The following is an 18,204-nucleotide window of genomic DNA, read 5'->3' as shown; positions in this document are numbered from 1 at the left end:
ATCTTCTGGTGGGAGACATAGAGATTTTTGGGAGCTTCACTATCAGAGAGGCCAATCAAAGACATGAAATCCTGATCATGCGAGCAAGGGTAGGATTTTGTCAAACGAATTCACGTGGCACAAGAATCATAATCCTATCCAGGGCCTACAGGCCTCAGCTCTCACATGATACGCCTCAACTTAAGACAAGCAGCAAGAGTTTGAAAGAAAATTAAATGGGTTTTCTCGTCCACAGCAGCAGCAGAAGTTGAAAAATAAACCCCACACCGTACCATATTCACGAGAAAGAAGTAGCAGCAAACATGAAGACAAGAGTTGAGAGGAGATTGTGGAAAACGGAGAATCCAGAGGATTCCCCACGCAAAATCAAATGAGAGAGGAGATTTTCCACGGTGGACCGACATTGACTGTATAAATACAAAGACAAGTGGGAGAGAACGTACGCTGAGTGGATGGTGGTGGTGGGTGTGTTGAATATTAGATATATGTGTTGGGATTTTTTTCTAAAAAGAATTAATATAATATGGGAAGCCCAGAGTGGCACGCTATGTGTCAGTTGAAATGGTACACGTTTCATGGTGTGGTTGGTGGGTGAGTCATATCCCACGTGCTAGGCAGCATTGCATCACGTGGCCTCTATGCAGTGGGCCTCCGCTTTTTCTCCTTGGGGTTTATTAAGGCACTGGACAGGTCCTTATAGCCTTATCCGCTCATAATTTCATGTTGTTCCTGTCTGTCATGGCCCCCACTCTCCTCCTCTCTCTCCTCTCTCTCTCTCTACATGTCTCTGTGTTTGTTTATATAAATATATAGAATACATAGAGATGCAGTGGAGTTGATCGTTATTCATATATATAAGGCCGGCACACCCTTCTCTGAGCTCCCTCTCTGTTTGTCTGGGGCTCCTAAGACATGGGAACTCGAGGAAGTGGAAGCCAAGGTGACGCCTTTATCTGCATTTGCACCTGCACCTTATCGTATTGTGTTTGTTTGGGTTTCATCTCTGCCTTGAACTTGCTCAAAAAGGGTATAAACTGGGAGAGATGATGGTGAGGAATAGGTGCAGGTGAAGGTGCAGATGAATGCCACTTTGGCTCTTTGGGTTCACTCACAGATGCCGCTCTTTGTCACTTGTGAGCTGCTAGCTTCTTTTATGCCAAGAAATATTCCTTGCTCTGCAGATCCAATCATAATCATCCTCATCATTTATTCATCCATATATGTCTGCTCTCTCGTTACTCTTGTTGACTTGCCTAACCATTTGTGTAAGTTCCTTTTACAGGCTTATGAAAGAACCGTTCAAACGACAGACCCATCAACAAATTGCTATGGTGTCGCTTCTTGTAAGATAATGAGAACTCACTCTCCTAACGTTTTTATGGGGCTTCTCAAGGCAAAGATCTCTCCATGTCTTTTTAGTTACAGTCTAGCCTAGACTTCTACACATGGTAGCTTCTGAAGGGCTGTTCAAACAACAGATCCATCAACAAATATGACCTTTTCAAGGTAAAGATCATATCTCTCTTTACTACTCTCAAGCCTGAAGTTCACCACATGCATGATATATTCAATTACAGTTCTATTCTACTGATTTTACTTAGCCAAAAAAAACAACAGATCCCCCCGATCCCGTGAAGCATAGATATTTAATGTGGGACTTGGTTACCATCACAGAATGCTTAGAACTTGTTGGTTTTTTTCCAGCCACGTACTTTGTGAGCATACTTCAACTCATAATTTTCCTTACCTTCTTATTCTCTTCTTCTTCTTTCCCTTCGCTTTCTTTTACTAATTAAGCAAGCAGATGGATGGAAATATTCTAGCCTCGAAATCAAGCGCTTATTCCATTCAAAGGCTTTTGATAGACCTGTCTTCACGAGCATAGTGCAGTTACTGTACTTGATCAGGTATGCCAGTACAGGCTTCTTTGTTTTGCGGGAATTGCATACACTTTTTCATGCATGATATAATTAAAAGTAAAGTTGAGAATCTTTACTAAAAATTTGGAAAGAAATGTTATGATTGTAAGCCATTCTTATTGAAAATGAAATCAAAAGGGTGACACAGGTGCCTCTTAACCAAAACCCTAAAGAAGCAAACGATGAGCTCCAAAACCCCTTGTTCTACGATTTGTGTACTCTCTCTTTTGGATGGAAGACTACAAACTGATTAACTAGTACAACGCAATATCATGCATAGTTGGCTACTTAGGGTAACAGTTGTAACAGTTTCTGATAAGAGATCGCCAATTCTCTTCAGAGAATCATCTCTCGTAGAATTAACAAATTGGACGCAGTTAATTTGGGCAATTTGTGCACAATGTTGTACGATCTCCACAATCTTTGGTGATCTGTAAGACCAACCCCTAGTTCTATGTGAAAGAAATAATGAATCAAAAGAGGGTTCACATACTGTAACACTTAAACTGGATTCTCTATAGGGGAAATTAATAATAAAAGTATGTTATACCATAGAATTGGGTTACAAGTTTGTCATTTTTTTTTTCTGAGCACTCTAGGGATGTAATTGATATCAATGGAACTGTCTATGCTCCATATCGACTAGGGCTAATCATCGATAATCTCCAGTTGGATCTTGATGGATTAAAGAAGGCTTTCAATTTCTGATTTTTTTTTTCTGATGCAATTTGAATTTCCTGGAAATGTTCTTGTTGGGAAAAGCTTGCCTGATGCCAAAAAGTTTCAAATATCCAAAATTTCATCAAATAATTACTCATTTTTATTTCTTTTAGATGGTTGAATGTAATTTTGCTAAAATTGTCAGGATTTTCTTGACAAAATAGTTAAATTTGGAAGCCTTTATCTTTTCAAATATAATAAACCTTTTGTTTAAGTTTATATATAGCTAGGAAAATCATCAAAAATCTTTCCATAGACAATTGAAGTTTTTATTTTGATATTCTTAAGTGGACATATAAATATTTTTATGGAATATATGTGGAAATTGATATATCTTTGGGCTATATTTGGTTCCCAAAAAGTACTGGGAAGAAAAATGTTAAGAAAATTGATTTTATCATATTTGGTTTTCTTACAAAAAAAAAATATGAAAGAAAGTTAAATATAATTAAAATTATTAAGATATTTATATATTTTTAATTATTTAATTTTTTATGTAGAAAAGTTAAATAAATAAATAAAGTTTGAAGTAGTATATAAAAATAATTTATTTATTTTAAGTCTATTTTTTTTCTTCACTTTTTCTTTCCTTTTTCTTTTTCTCTCTATTTTCTTTTCTCCACATTTTCCTAGAACCAAACATACCATTAATATTTTAATTGTATCTCAAAAAAAATATTTTGAAATTTTGATTCAGATTAATTTGATATGAAAAAAGACAGGCTTCCACCAAGAAAGTTTTCACAATTTTCACTTATATAGGACATCAAACTAAGCAGAAATATGTGGTGTAACTTGGTTGTTGATTTGAATTTCAACAAGTGCTTTAGTTATTTGATCTAATTGTTTTTCTTTTATAATAATAATAATATTAATAATAAATTATTATTATTATGTGATGAATGAATTTGATATGAACAAGATGCTTTACTATAATATTGGCCTCGTTTTCTTTCGTCATGTAATATATGGTTTTAACAAATGACTAGGTTTTAGAAGCTTGATTTAGAGGTGATTAGGATAGGAAAGAAGAAGCTTTTATTTTAGTCTTACACTCGAACTCATGCTTATCAGCAATATTTGCATACATGTATATTAGGTTCTTCACCTCAATACATTGAATGATTTCTTTTGCGAGCTTGATGCATGGTTTTAATTCTGGGATTTTCTTAACCTTTTGCATCCTTCTGGGCTAGGAAAAATTAAAACTTTGTTACATATGATCCGCCGATGAAACCTTGGATGTGCCTCCAAGTTAATATACATATAAAAGATAATAGAACACCCCTTTTTAAAAAATAAAAATAAAAATAAAAATTATAATACCAATGGAGTAATATGATTGAAAGAGAAACACGAACAATTACATCAAAGGAATATAAATTTTCTTAAAAAATTAAAAATTTTATAAGCTTTCACTACTCTTGTTCAAATATTACATAGTCTCTTTATTCATAAATATTCACATTTAACAAAAACCCATAATAATAAAAATACATAAACATTCTAGAACCCAACTAATTAAATGTCGAGACTCAAAATAAAATATTTTCCAACTTTTAAAGACTGAATTTGATTTTAGTTTCTAGAAGCTTCCTAAATCAAGTTTAACCTTTCGATCATATCCACAGCTTAAACTTGATTTGTAACTCCAAATAACATCCTTAGTTAGGGATGACAATAAGGTGAATTTTTTCGAGTACCCACCTTGTCCTATCCCATTTTGAAATTTAAGTAAATGAGTTTGAGACAAGTTTGAAAATTTTTTTAATACCCAAGACAGGTTTGGGGTGGGTTTAGTATTACCTTGTCCCATCTCGTTTTGCCCCAATTATATATAAAATTAGTTTAATTTAATTTTTATTTTGCTATTTTTAATACATAGATAATAATAATAATAATAATAATAATAATAATATTTTTCAATAAAATAAGTTATAAAATTATAATAATTTAATTATTTATAAAATATATTTATTTTAATATAATTAAATAATTCAAAAAACATTTTAAAAAAAGTTAAACACCGTAGGGTGGGATGGGTATGAGAATTTCTTATACCCACCCTGTCCCATTTAATTTTTTTAATGGGATAAAAATGAGAATTATTTTGAATAGATAAGATGAGATTGGAATGGGGGCGACCCATCCCAAACCCGCTCCATTGTCATTTTTTTCCTTAACCTTAAAAAATTTTCAAATTGAGAGATTGTGAATTTATCATGAGATTCTATAAATTTTTATTATACTTCATAAAACTATATGCTTTTTGCAATATGATCATTGATTTGTTGTATGTGGATAATTGTTGGGGTAAATTAAGTCTCTTCAACAAATTTTTGAGTCAAACCATATGATATACATATGATATTGTCAAAATAAATTCCATTTCAAAAGTTGAAAGTGTCCCAATAGGTTGCTTCAAAGCCCAAGTGAATGCAACATCTCCCATAAAAAACACAAAACTAGTAGTGCTTTTTTATCATCTTAGTTTCCTTCCTCATAACAATCACTATATCCAAAAAAAAACTTAAAATTGTTATAAGGTGAATAATATGAATCACGGTCACTTTTTTTCACTCTCCTTCATATAGAAGCATGTTCATGAGGGCGTTTGATAAAATTAATATCTTAAAAATATTTATCAATTCTACTATTTCATACTTTTGATGCTTATTTTAGACCATACAAGATTTTTTTCAATCTTAGAACATTGTTCTCATATCCTTTCACCATACAATCTATAGGTACTTCCACATATACTTTTTCGTCAAGAAGTCCATTCAAAAGGCAGAGTTCACATTGATCATTTGAAAACTCTTTCAATTATTTTAAGTAACTGGAGAGATTATTAATCTTATAGTTTTTAAACAAACATTGGGAGCAAATACTTCATCATAGTTGATGTTTTGTTACTGCTTGTAACCCTTAACTATGAGTTTTGTTTTATATCTCTCTATTTTTCCTTTCACATTCTTCTTTGTCTTTGTCATGGAAAAAAATTTAGTTCTCACATGTGTCATTCCTTATTACTTTTGCTTCCCCATCCATAACTTTTTTCTATCTTTTGTTTTTGAATTGCTTCTTCAAAACCTACTAGTTCAAAATTTGCAAAAATATACAAGAAGGTTAGATCATCTTTTATTTTGTTACCTCATAAATCTCTTGTAAATTCTTAAAATATGGTGTCCTTTCATTTGAACTTTCCAAAGAAGATGATATTATTGGAACTTAATTTGTCAATCAATGGAGGTGGTAATGAAGTGAATAGCCATCTCTTGCAAGTTTTCTCATATTTGTTCTTCTTTATAGAAAGGGGGAACATCATGCTTCATTTTTTATTAAACTTGACATCTTTATGAATAATGATATTTATATTGTTTGGATTTTATAACTTATAAACTTTGAAGTTGGAGTTAAAACTAATGAAAATATATTCACCACTCTTGTCATCTAATTTTGATCATTTTTTATTTGGTATGTGAGCAAATGTAATGATTCCACACACTTTAAAATGTGAAATATCCAACTTTCTTCCATTTCATGCTAATTGTGGTATTTTTTTTTTTCATATATTTTGATTACAATAATGATTTGATAAATAAACCATACAATAAAATACTTTAGCCCAAAATTCTTTAGACGCCTTATTTTTCAATATACTTTAAGTCATATTAAGAATAGTTATACTTTCTTTTTCAAATATACCATTTTGTTATAGAGGATATGGTACCATTAAAGACCGATGAATCTCATGATTTTCATAATATTCTTCAACTTCTATTGATGTGAATCACCTCCTCTATTGGATTTCATTACCTTTATATTGTAACTACTTTCTTTTTCAACTAGTGGTTTAAATTTCTTAAAAGCATTAAGTACTTGGAATTTTTTCTTCCAAAAATACACATGTTTTTCTACCAAAATCATTTATATATATCCTTATCAAAATAGTTTTGATGAATTGGGGTGCATAAATCCACGTGAATGAGCTCTAGAGGCTTTTCTGAACATGTAGTTGCTTCATTGGGAAAACTTTTCTAGATATGTTTTCCAAGTAAGCATCCTTCACATAATTGATGTGGGTGATCTATAGAGACAATCCTTTTACCATTTTCTTCTTGTACACTAACTTCAATCCTCCAAAACTAAGATATTCAAATATCAAGTATCAAACCCAAGAGAAATCATTGATACAAAATTTTAGATATGTTACAACATTATTTTGAATGTATAATAAACACATTTTTTTTCTTGTTATAAGCACATGATGAATAATTAAATTGATAGATTAATCTCTTATTGAGAGACTTTAATTTCTCATATGAATATCATAACCCTTTTGTAAGAGTTGACTCAAACTTAATTATTGTTCCTATTGGACACATATTAAACATTTGAGATAAATTAGTAATATGATTACTTTTCGATTCATTAGCCTCCGCACACATATTTTGGAATCCACACATGATTATGCGGTGAGTGTTTTTCTCCTCATTTTCCTTTTTATATGCCAACAATTTAGTAGCTTCTTCTTCATCTTTATTTTCTACATAGTTAGCTTGCCTTTTCATATTGTTAGTAGCACTTCTTGGTTCTTCCTTTTTATTCTCTCTTCATAGGCTTGTAATGATCTTTTAAGTTGATCAATGATCATTGAAGCTAAATCTTTAGATTCTTCAATGATCACAACAATATAATCAAATTTCAAATATGAAGATCCAAACATTTTTTCAATCACACGAGTGTCATTGAAACTCTTACCGTTCTTTTTAATAAATTCATAATAACCAACACTCTAGAAAACTAGTTAGAGATTTATATCTTATCAACTCCTTTGTATATTTTGTAAAATCTTCCAGATTTCATTGGAGGTGGTTAAATTTGAAATCTTCTCAAAAATATCTTCATCCGTTGCTTAATAGATGATTGTAAGACTTATTATCTCTCATCCATCTTTTAAAAAAATCCCTTTGGTTTGGGAATAGGATAGCTTAATCTTGTGACTCTTTGTAACCTCTCGTACATCTTGTGAACCAAGTAAAATTTTTATCTTAATACCCTAATTATCTTAATTGTCTTTGTTGAGTTTGAGGACTTGAAATGGATATATCCCATTTATCATTTTTTTAATATGGCTCTAATACCAATTTGTTGGAGTAATAAGGTTAAAAAAAAAACAATTATATATATATATATATATATATATATATATATATATTACGTTTAGAGACAATTTAATTCTAATTTTTAAACACTTCCTAAATCAAGTTTAAGTTTACAACAAACGTAAATCTTAGGGGTTGATTGCCCCGTTACCATATGTTTGCACCGCCTACCACTACATACGAATCTTAAATTTGGTGATTAAGCTCTTGTCATCTTTACAATGAAAATTCCTATATGTTGTCAAGGAACGTGTGGTGCCTTCATGGCCAGATGAATGCTTCTATAAGTCCTTTTAACCTACTCTCTCGGATAAGCTACTTGTCACTCTGATATTTCTTTTAGTCAGTGCATGCCTTGCACCCGACTCGACAACTGTTCTATCATTCTGCTTTATGATCGGTTATGTCATACACCATCTTATGATCTCGTATGACCTTTCTTCAACCATGTTGCACCTTAAACTTGAACCATGTCGGTCATTTTCACAAGTGTAGCTATTGATCTTTGTTGCAAATGGACAAGTCAGTTCTCACCCATCATTCCGTCATTGGAAGTAACCCCATCTAGGATCATTGGTTTCTAATTTAGTGGTTTCTCTTCTTGTGTTGCCACTTACATACCTCAACATCTGTAATTCAACCATGCTTGTTCTACAAAATTGGTAGCTTAACAATCTTTATCTACTCTAATTTGAGGGGCAGTATCCCTTGCAGTCTCTCATCTGTGTGTAAAATTATCCTATATCGGTAGCAAAAATGACACCCATCAATATCTTTAGGTCACAGTCTCACCAATTTCTAGTCTTTCCCTTTTTTTTAACTAGTTTTACTAAGATTGTGTTTCAAGTCCTTTTTGTTCTTATTGTTGGAACCATATGTCTCCAAGGAAGTTAAATATTGTGCACAGGTCGACTTCTTGAGTCGGGTTCTAAAGTTCATGAGTTGGCAACTAAAATCTTGAAGACTTAGATGGTGTTTGTTTTTTTACTTATTTCTAAATAGAACCTTAATGCTTATTAGTGTTAAATATTAGGTTATTTGTTTTTGTAATATTTTATTTCTATTAAGTATTAAAAAGTAAAAAAAATCAATGTGTTATATATTTTGATTTTTTCTATTTAGTAAAAAGTTTATAATAAGTCATGAAAAAGTAGAAAAACAAACAACCTAAATTCTAAAACTAAATTACCTTTAACAAAAAACCAAAAAAACAAACACCACCTTAGATGGGTAACCCTCAATCCTTGTTCTTGTTTCAAGTCATTATGTGATGGCATTACCTAAGTTCTTGCTAGTTTAAAAATTGATGTTATTACTCCCCTTGAAATCTCAAAATTCCTTAAGATGTTTGGTTCCCAAAACATATTAAGGACAAAAAATATTACAAGGAAAAGTGATATTTTCATGTTTGATTGTCCTATGAAAAATATCAAAGAAAATCAAATATAATTAAAACTAATTAAAATTTTATATATTTTTAAATTATTTAATTTTTATATTAATGAGTTAAAATAAATAAAATAAATTTGAAGTAATAAAAGAAATAATATATCAACTTTTAATTTATTTTTTATTTCTTATTTTTTATTTGTATCTTCTTTTCCTTAGATTTTCCCTCAAATTTTATAGGAACCAAATATAACTTAAAGAAAATCCGTCTTTTAATCTACAAAGTATTTTTAATGAAAAATAAAGCATTTGAAAATATTTAAAAAAACATTTTTAAAAAATTGAAATATTATTTACAATATTCTAAGTCAACAACTTGGTTGGACCTTATTTGTTAACTTGTACGGACAGCTGTTACTTTCTTCAGGAATATATTGAAGATCCTGATTTAGCAGCAACGGATCAGAACATCAAAGAGACCACCCATTATTTTATATGGGAGAGTCCAATTGCCCCTGCTTCAGTATCCCTTGTTAGTCCAACATGCCTACTTAAATGGTTCTATGTCCACCACTTCTTTGTTCATGTGAATCGATCTGCCATTTCTTGAAATCTCTCTGCCCGAACCAAGGAATCCCTTAGATATGATGCAAAAGTCCGAAACCAATAGTAGAAAGAAACCCTATATTCATGAAAATTATCACACTATCAAGTTTAGGGAGAGACATTAATGGAGTACTTCTGCTTGAACCCAGTTTCACACTTCCTATTTCCTTTTCCCTTCTTTTACAGACAGTTTCCTCGTGGAAAGAAAAGGGAACATTATGATGTAAGAGAATGCTTTTAACTACGCAATCCTCCTGTGAATGGGTTGAGAAGTTTTATTCAGCATCCCTGATGACATGCTTAAATTTTATTTGCCATTTTTAATCTGTTCATGAAAATATGCTTCAAAGGAGAATATGATATACCAGCTTAAGATTGTCTGGAGAAGGCAATCCAGTCTTCCCTATAGTTTGGCTCGTACTTTCTCAATAAGCTCTCTTCTGAGGATCTTCCCTGAAGCAGACTTTGGAACAGTGTTTATGAATGATACCCTCCTCAATTTCTTGAAGGGTGCAACCTGTAAACAGAGCAGACAATTCAGTACTACTGGTTGAAGGAAGAAAATTTTGGACACTCCCTCTAGGTTGCACCTTGAATGAAAAAGAAGAGAGAACATAAATAAGATCCGGACATTTTTAATGCAAAATCATTCAATTCCCTCCAATGAAAATCTTAGTGAAGAAGATTGGAAGGTGCATAGGTTGAGGCCTGTTTTAGAATACCTCAGGATTAGATAACCATGGTTATTTCCAACAACTTAGCAGTCATGGTGGTGATTAAAAGTTAAATAGCTAATCCAAAAGACACCGTTTTTCACCTATTATAAGAATGATCAGCATACCTGATTTGCAATAAATGTCTTTACATCTTCTTCAGTCAGTGAACTATTGGGTGAGCGGACAACATATGCAATTGGTACCTCTCCAGCTTCAGCATCAGGAAATCTACAGGGCAGAAATAACTAGACTTCAGTGGTGTGCATACAAGACTAGTATAATTTCCTTAAGAGTTAAAAGAGGTGTGATTTGTGCAAGTCTTAGGGAGAAATCAACTCACGGGATAACAACGGCATCTAGTATTTCAGGGTGTGAAACAAGAAGCGCTTCAAGCTCTGCTGGTGCGACCTAGTGCAAGTCAATCAAGCAAATAGAAACAAAAAGCCAGTAAGAACGAGTTAATAGCAACTCATGCAAATGCATTTTCGAGAACAACCAGAAGGGTAATGACTAATAAACAATCAAATAACCTGAATGCTCCAGCATACATATCCTTAAACATACCAGAGTAAACAATCAAATAACTTGAATGCTCCAGCATATCCTCATACATACCAGAGTTCAAGTCAACAAAACACAGTGCTGAGGATCCATGTTGAATATTTAGGAGCCATTAGACATGGTTTGTTTTAGTACACAATTTAATTGAACTCATAAAACTTTAACCCAACTAACGAACTGGAAACAGAGAATATATCTTTAAGTTTGGCCCATCCATCTTTTACATTCAAGATATGCACTAGGATAATATCAACTAGAAACAGAATGTACAACAGTGGCACCCTGGAAGATATTAGCATATGAAATATCCAAAGTACAAAACACTGTAATAAGAGAATTTCTTGACATGCTAGGAGGAGCATAATCATGCCCAACCAAAATTCATTGGAGATGCAACTACAAAGTACTTAGTGAAGGATGAATATTGTATTTATAGGAAGCTGAGAACAAGATTTAACTTGTCCCCTGGTATCATTAGACAACGTGCCATAAATGTGCATACTTCATAAATCACTTCAAAAATAATCAGCATATATTGTGGACAAATTTGAATTTCATTCATATAGATATTGAGATTACAACAGGGATATATATATATATATATATATATATATATATATATATATATATATATATGAAACTCTATGAAATTATTCTAGGAAAATATCAAATTAGTCTAGCCACCATTCTAGAAGAATTTACAGCCTACATGTGTATATTTACAGCAATAATACAATTAGGAGAGAACTATCAGCCTGCATATTTACAGCTTAAACGTTAGCCTACATATTTTCAACATGTGGAGAAATGTCAGCCTGCATAGTTTCAACATGTGGAGAAATATCAATCTGCATACTTTTAACACTACCTCTCAAACTGACTCAAAAATATTTTCAATTCCCAACCTGCCTAGAATACACTGAAATGTAGAACTCGGCAACCCTGTTATGAGAAAATCTGCAAGATGCCCTTTGAAGCAACATGAGGAATACAAATATCCCCGGTCTCCAATTTTTTCTTGATGGAACATGGATCTATCTCTATGTGTTTAGTTTAATCATAAAGGATAGGATTATGAGCTATGTTTATGGCTGAATTGTTGTCGCAATATAAACTTCATAGAACCTTCCATTTTCATTCCCAAATTAGAGAGCATCATCCTTATCCAAAGTAGCTTACAGATACCTTCAGCCATTGATCTGTCTTAGGATTTTGCCCTTGATTTAATCAACACTAATAGTTTCTTGCTTGGCCATGTGACAGGATTGCCTCCAATAAACATGCAATACCCACTGGTGGATTTTTGGTCAGTGGTAGAACCAATCTGTATCAGTATAGGCTTCCGCATTTATCTTCTCATTTTTTCTAAATGAGATTTCTTTCCTAGGTGCTGACTTTAAGTGCTTAAGAATTCAGTAGGTAGCTTCCATATGTTTTTCCCTTGGTGCATGCATAAATTGACTAGTCACACTAATTGCATAAACTATATCATGATAAGGATGAAAATAGATTAATCTTCTAACAAGCCTTTGGTACCTTTATTGGGTAGCTTAAGGTTCTTCAGAACAATCTCCTAATATGTGATTCAACTCTATGGGATGTCCACTGGTTTACACCCTAGCATCCTTTCCTTAACTTTAATTACAATATAATTAATTATATTGTAAGTGTACAATTACAATATAATTAACTTGACTTTCTCTAGATCCAAACCTTACCACGGCCTCGGTAAATCTATCAAACTAAACTCCCGGGGATTGTTTAAGGCCATATAATGACTTTTTGAGCCAACACACTTTTGCTTCAAACCTATCCGTGAAACTAGGTAGAATTTCCATGTAAATCTCCTCATCTAGATCTCCATGTAAAAATCATTTTTACATAAGATTATTGCAAGGTCCAATTTAGATTAGTAGCAAGAGAAATTAAAATTTTAATGTTATTCATTTTAGCCATTGCGTTTTGGAAGAAGATGAATCAGCCATGATTATGGATGAAGTGATAAACAACAAGGGTGGAGAAAGGAACTCTGAAGTTTAGACTAGAAGTTGGTGTAGAAAAAAACTTCTGGTAACAAAAACCAGAAACCGAGAGAGATTCTAGGCAATTGAGGACAAGTTTTTCAAAGGAAAAATATGGATGATGCAGATTAAAGGGAATAAAAAGAAGTCTTCACAATGAAGGCAGAGTAAGAGGGCAATGAAGGCCACTAGACTACAGCAAAGAATAGACTAGAAAAAAAACTTAGAGCAAAACTCTAACCTGCTCTAATACCAAGTGGAGGATATATATATATAGATAGATATATATTCTATGAAACTATTCTACGAAACTATCAAATCGATCTAGCCACCATTCTAGGAGAATTTACAGCCTACATATTAGTCTGCATATTTACAGCAATAATACAATAGGAAAGAACTATTAGCCTGCATATTTTCAACAAGTGCAGAAATATCAGCTTGCATATTTTCAACATTTTCTACTAGGAAGACTTCTACAAAATATAAAGATCAAGTAGCAGCGGAGTTTTACATGTATTGATTAAAAATGATCACCAAACAATGAGCTACCTGAAAACCTTTATACTTGATTAGCTCTTTAATTCGATCAACAACAAACAGTTTCCCTTGCTCATCAAAATATCCAACATCTCCAGTATGCACCCAACCCTTTTTGTCTATAGTCAGCTTTGTGGCCTGTGGGTTGTTGAAATAACCTGTAAATTAATTTTCAATAGAAATATTACACACCATCTGATGGGAAATAGAAGCAAATGCCTCAAGCATGTTAAATGGAAGCCCAAGATCTTGGGTTCCCACTTGTATCAAGCTGGAAGAACTTATCCATTGCATGTTGGACATCAACTAGGTAAGAGTGACAAACCCATACTCTACAGAAAACCAGGTTGTCTTTGAGAATCTCTTTGGTGTGTATATGGCATGCATAAATGCTATAGGTATCTTTAAAACTGGTCTATATGGAGGTTGCCCTAGTACAAGAGTTTCCACTTGTACCATGGTGGGCAGTGGACAGCACAGTAAATAAAATCCTTGTACCGCTTGCATTGCATTCTACATAGAGTCAATTGTGAACCATTTTGTTTTTCCACGGCATCTGAAATGAGCATATATACTTTTATATTGCCTTTTACATGACATCAATTATGCTTTTCATTCTTTTTACATGGGCCAAATTAACATGCCAGATGATTGTAATTGAACATATTGGAGGAATGGGGTGAAGGAATAGTCAAATTAATGAAAAAAGGAGGTCAGGAGCAGTACAAGAACCCCAGCACAGATCCCCTGAGACTAAGTTATTTTGGTACTGAAGAAAGGTGCTATCTGTGTTAGATTATTAGTTAAATAAATGGGTAGCAATTTCTCTAACCAAGGAATTACAGTCCATGGAATCTAAAACTTTGTAAATTAAGGAAAGGCATAGCACATATGATGTCTGGCTCCCAAGTAAACATAGTTCTAAGTTTCTCTAACTGTGAGTCAGGTGACTCAGGTCGCTAATGTTCAATCGATTCTCCCTATTAGTATAGTGCAGAGACTAGCAATTTAAGAATTTAACCTTTTCTTTTTCCTGAAAGAAACTGAGTAATTGTTTTCATAGAGCCAAATGCAATGATCAATGACCAAAATGATGAATTAACATTACCTTTCATCATATTAGGTCCACGAACCCATATTTCTCCTAATTGGTTAGGAGGAAGAGGCTTTAGTGTATCTACACTGATAATTTGGGCTTCCACACCTGAAGCAAGAGGTCCAGTCGCACCAGTATGCTGGATCCCTATTTTTGGTATCTCCTTTGAAACAATGCCACAAGTTTCTGTCATACCATAGCCCTGGAACCAGAGAGGGTTTTTAGATCAGAAGGCAATTTTTCTAATCCCAGCTACTCAGCAGAAACAAAAAGCATGCATGGGACCAAATCATTAGGCAAAGCAACTAGTTCATTACCAAAACCTTTTTGCACGTTAAATACTGCAATTAGTCTATCACATAGCTTAAGAGGCGTATTTCATTTTCCTTGCTATGCATGATAAGGAATGTGAGGGCAGTATCATTAAAACAGTAAAGAAGATGCTCTGCTCCACATCAAATTTGGTGCACAACTCCAGATGCCATTACAAGGGTGGTAAAGAGTACATATTTGAGAACATGAAACATTTCAATCAGGAAAAGTAAAAAAAAAAACAACTTTTGTAAGGAATTTGCAGCCCAAAAATGGTATATCATGATCAAGAGATCAATTGAAGTTCAGGGCATGAATATAGTTCAATTAGAATACATATATAACAAATGTAAAGCCCGGATGCTCTCATAGTTCTTTACACATTTACAGTGTCAATATATGAACAAAAATATGGGGTTTTAGAAGGCCAGTGGTGAAGGTAAAGAGCCTAAAGCCTCCAAAAATAGTGTATCTCCAGATTTGAAAACTCAGTTTGATAATTTTTTGACAGAAACCAGTTTTTTGAGGCCTTATTTTGAAATAGGGTGTTTTCTGACAACATATTTTAATTGTTTTTGCTTGTTTTCTGGAATTGTTTTAAAATATAATTATACAAATATAAAGAATAATTGAAAATCATCAATATTCGGAAGTTTCCAAACAAAATTTTGGTCTAACAAACATTAAAAGGTTTTTAAAAAATGTTCTCAACATTCCCAAATAGGCACAAAGCTTTTTCTGTTTTTTTTTTTTTTTCATCTTCTATTCCTCCATGCTTGATGAGTGTTCATGGCACATGTGCCTTAGCCATATGCCAGTTATTTCATAAGGAGCACCTCTACCTCACACTTTACAGGTCCAATTCCCAGATGGTTCAAGCCCCACAATAGAATTCAAATGCAGTGGAGGAATCATAACAAAAAAAACCAACAATATTTCACAGTATAAATGCTGAAATTGAAAATCACTAAGCATTTTGTTTACAGCCTTGCAGCTGAGTACCTGCCCGACTGCAACATGAGGAAGACTCTTGGAGCACTCCTCCATCAACTCCTTCCCCAAAGGTGCAGCACCCGAACCGATGTGCTTCAATGAAGAGATATCGTACCTGTCCAGCTTCCCCTGCTTAACCAGAGCAAGCATGACTGGTGGCACAAGCCACATATGAGTCACTCTATACTTCTCAATTGACTTCAAAGCCACATCAAGATCAAACTTAGGCATGGACACAATCGTGTAGCCCATCTGCAGCTGCGCACACATAACCACAGCAAGCCCAAACACATGAAACATGGGCAAAAAACACAAAAACACATTGTGCATTTCGCCCATCAATTCCTCATCCATGGCCACCATCAGCGCCGCCGCCACGAAATTCCCATGTGTCAAAATCACTCCCTTGCTTGCTCCAGTGGTGCCGGAGGAGTACAGCAGGGCGGCTGTGTCGCCTTGGGTTATGGAAGCTTTCGGAAAGTGGGAAACCTCGCCGGCCATCTTAACAAGGTCGGAGAAATATGTGATTTTGAGGGGGGATTGGATGGTGTCTTTGGAGGTATCTGCAGAATCTAAGATGACAGCTGGCAAATTTAGTGCCTTCACTTTTTCCCACAATTGAGGAATGGTTATAACCAGTTTGGCGTTGGAATCTTTGACTTGTTTTTGGATCTCGGCGACGGTGTACAGCGGATTAGCGGTGGTGGCGATGGCGCCGATGGCGATAACGCCGAAGAAACACAGGGGGTATTGGATGGAGTTGGGAGCGAAGATCAAAACGACATCGTTTTTCTTTAGACCCAGTCGGGTTAAGCCATGGGAGACCTTGATGACCATGGATTTGAACTGGGAAAAATTCACGGTTTCCCCAGAATGGGCTTCGATGAGAGCGGGCCTCCTGGGGTAGGAAGATGCTTTTCTGAAGAGGAATGAGACCAAAGAGAGATTGGGGTCTTTGGGCAGAACCAGAGGAGGTCTGAGAGACCTGTAGATGCCGTCACGGCCATACCCAGATTTCTCCATGAATGTCTGCGTCTGGAGGAAGGTGTTTCGCTGATATTTGAAGAGAACAGTGTGCACGCGGATCAAAGCGTCGGTTTTGCCGAGGAGGTATGGACACGGATGATAGCGGAGTTCATTTTCTGGTACAGACCATGATGGTGACGATGGAGAAGGAATTTCCAATGTTGGAAGCGAGCGAGGGAGGTCAGGAAGTGGGTGAAACGGGAAACTGTACGAGATGATGGAGTTTATAGGGAGGTGGGTCACTCACAACCATCCAAATCCAAACCCAAATCCCATATGATTTTGCTCTTTCTCTTTTACCAGTCAAATTCACTTTCTGAAATGACTTCAATCCCTCTCTGTCTACACAGATCCGTACACAAGGAAGGACAGTGGATAGTCATGCGCCAAAGGCAGAAAGGCTTTTTCTAACCACCGTGTCGTGGTGGTGATCAGACCTCTTCTCCAAAGTTTTTCACAAGGAAATTATGACCATTATCATCTTTTTTTCACAAATATAATAAGCTTGGCAGGGATGCAATAGTAAAGTTTCAATTTTCTAAGTAAGTTAATAAAAACCTGATTTTCTTTTGTTAATTTATTAAGGTAAAAAATATCAGACTCGTATAGATAAGATCAATTGACTAAGAAAGAAAGCTCAGCCCATCTAGAAAACATGTGACGTGGACCGATAAGAAAACGATAAAAAGAGTTCAACAAATACGTGGACGTAAATGAACTTTTGACACCCTATAATAATGTCTTTTTTTAAAAAAAAAATAAGCATGATAGTTCTGGCTGAAATGGTCAATGTAGTGTGCTTTGCTACAATTATCCTTCTTCATTCTTGTTGGTGTTATGACAACCGGATGAGGACAAAAGAAAAAAAAAAAAAAAGCATGATAGTTAAGTTGAAATGGACCTATTTATTTCATCAAAGTAAGATGGATTACTTTCTTACACAAAAAACTGTTCAGACAAGTGGTTCGGACTCAACCCTCCGAAACTTAAGTTAGAATCTAGCGAGAGTAAATTAAACTTTTTGAATGATTATGTGCACATGTACCTTTTTCCTGCTTTCGGAGGGATTTTTATAGAACATATGACACCACTATCGCAGCGTTGATTGTGCATTCATGTCCTTTTTGTGCTAATGAA

At 34.1% G+C, this 18,204-nt stretch overlaps 1 protein-coding gene and 1 long non-coding RNA gene across 5 annotated transcripts; one reads left to right on the top strand and one right to left on the bottom strand.

The window, feature by feature from the left end:
• The first annotated feature begins 854 nt into the window (after window positions 1-854).
• Window positions 855-2,266, top strand: LOC117916645. Its single transcript, XR_004651581.1, has 2 exons — window positions 855-1,133; window positions 1,283-2,266. It is a non-coding gene; the product is annotated as an uncharacterized LOC117916645 (long non-coding RNA).
• A 7,294-nt stretch (window positions 2,267-9,560) lies between these two features.
• Window positions 9,561-17,443, bottom strand: LOC117916231 (4-coumarate--CoA ligase-like 7). Of its 4 annotated transcripts, none has more exons than XM_034832173.1 (7): window positions 16,051-17,443; window positions 14,749-14,938; window positions 13,653-13,798; window positions 10,859-10,926; window positions 10,644-10,746; window positions 10,168-10,319; window positions 9,561-9,878 (listed from the first exon to the last, which is right to left on the bottom strand). In XM_034832173.1, the coding sequence occupies exons 1-6, from the start codon at window positions 17,062-17,064 to the stop codon at window positions 10,206-10,208; spliced, it is 1,635 nt and encodes a 544-aa protein (XP_034688064.1). In that variant the 5' UTR covers window positions 17,065-17,443; the 3' UTR covers window positions 9,561-9,878; window positions 10,168-10,205. The 4 variants fall into 4 exon arrangements, with proteins under 4 accessions (XP_034688064.1, XP_034688065.1, XP_034688066.1 ...); XM_034832174.1 differs by having other exon boundaries at window positions 9,561-9,813; XM_034832175.1 differs by lacking the exon at window positions 9,561-9,878 and adding an exon at window positions 9,884-10,056.
• Between the last annotated feature and the right edge of the window lie 761 nt (window positions 17,444-18,204).

The sequence above is a fragment of the Vitis riparia genome, chromosome 6 (genome assembly GCF_004353265.1).
Source record: "Vitis riparia cultivar Riparia Gloire de Montpellier isolate 1030 chromosome 6, EGFV_Vit.rip_1.0, whole genome shotgun sequence".
Taxonomy (NCBI): Eukaryota; Viridiplantae; Streptophyta; class Magnoliopsida; order Vitales; family Vitaceae; genus Vitis; species Vitis riparia.
The sequence above is the reverse complement of the archived record's forward strand: the minus strand, read 5'-3'. Positions and strand labels throughout refer to the sequence as shown.

Coding starts and splice junctions, on each gene's coding strand:
- LOC117916231 (XM_034832173.1), bottom strand. CDS start 17,064: ATGGAGAAATCTGGGTATGGCCGTGACGGCATCTACAGGTCTCTCAGA. Junction 10,927..13,652: donor TCAAGTATAAAGGTTTTCAG/GTAGCTCATTGT, acceptor GACTTGCACTAG/GTCGCACCAGCAGAGCTTGA. Junction 10,320..10,643: donor AGACATTTATTGCAAATCAG/GTATGCTGATCA, acceptor CTCTGTTTACAG/GTTGCACCCTTCAAGAAATT.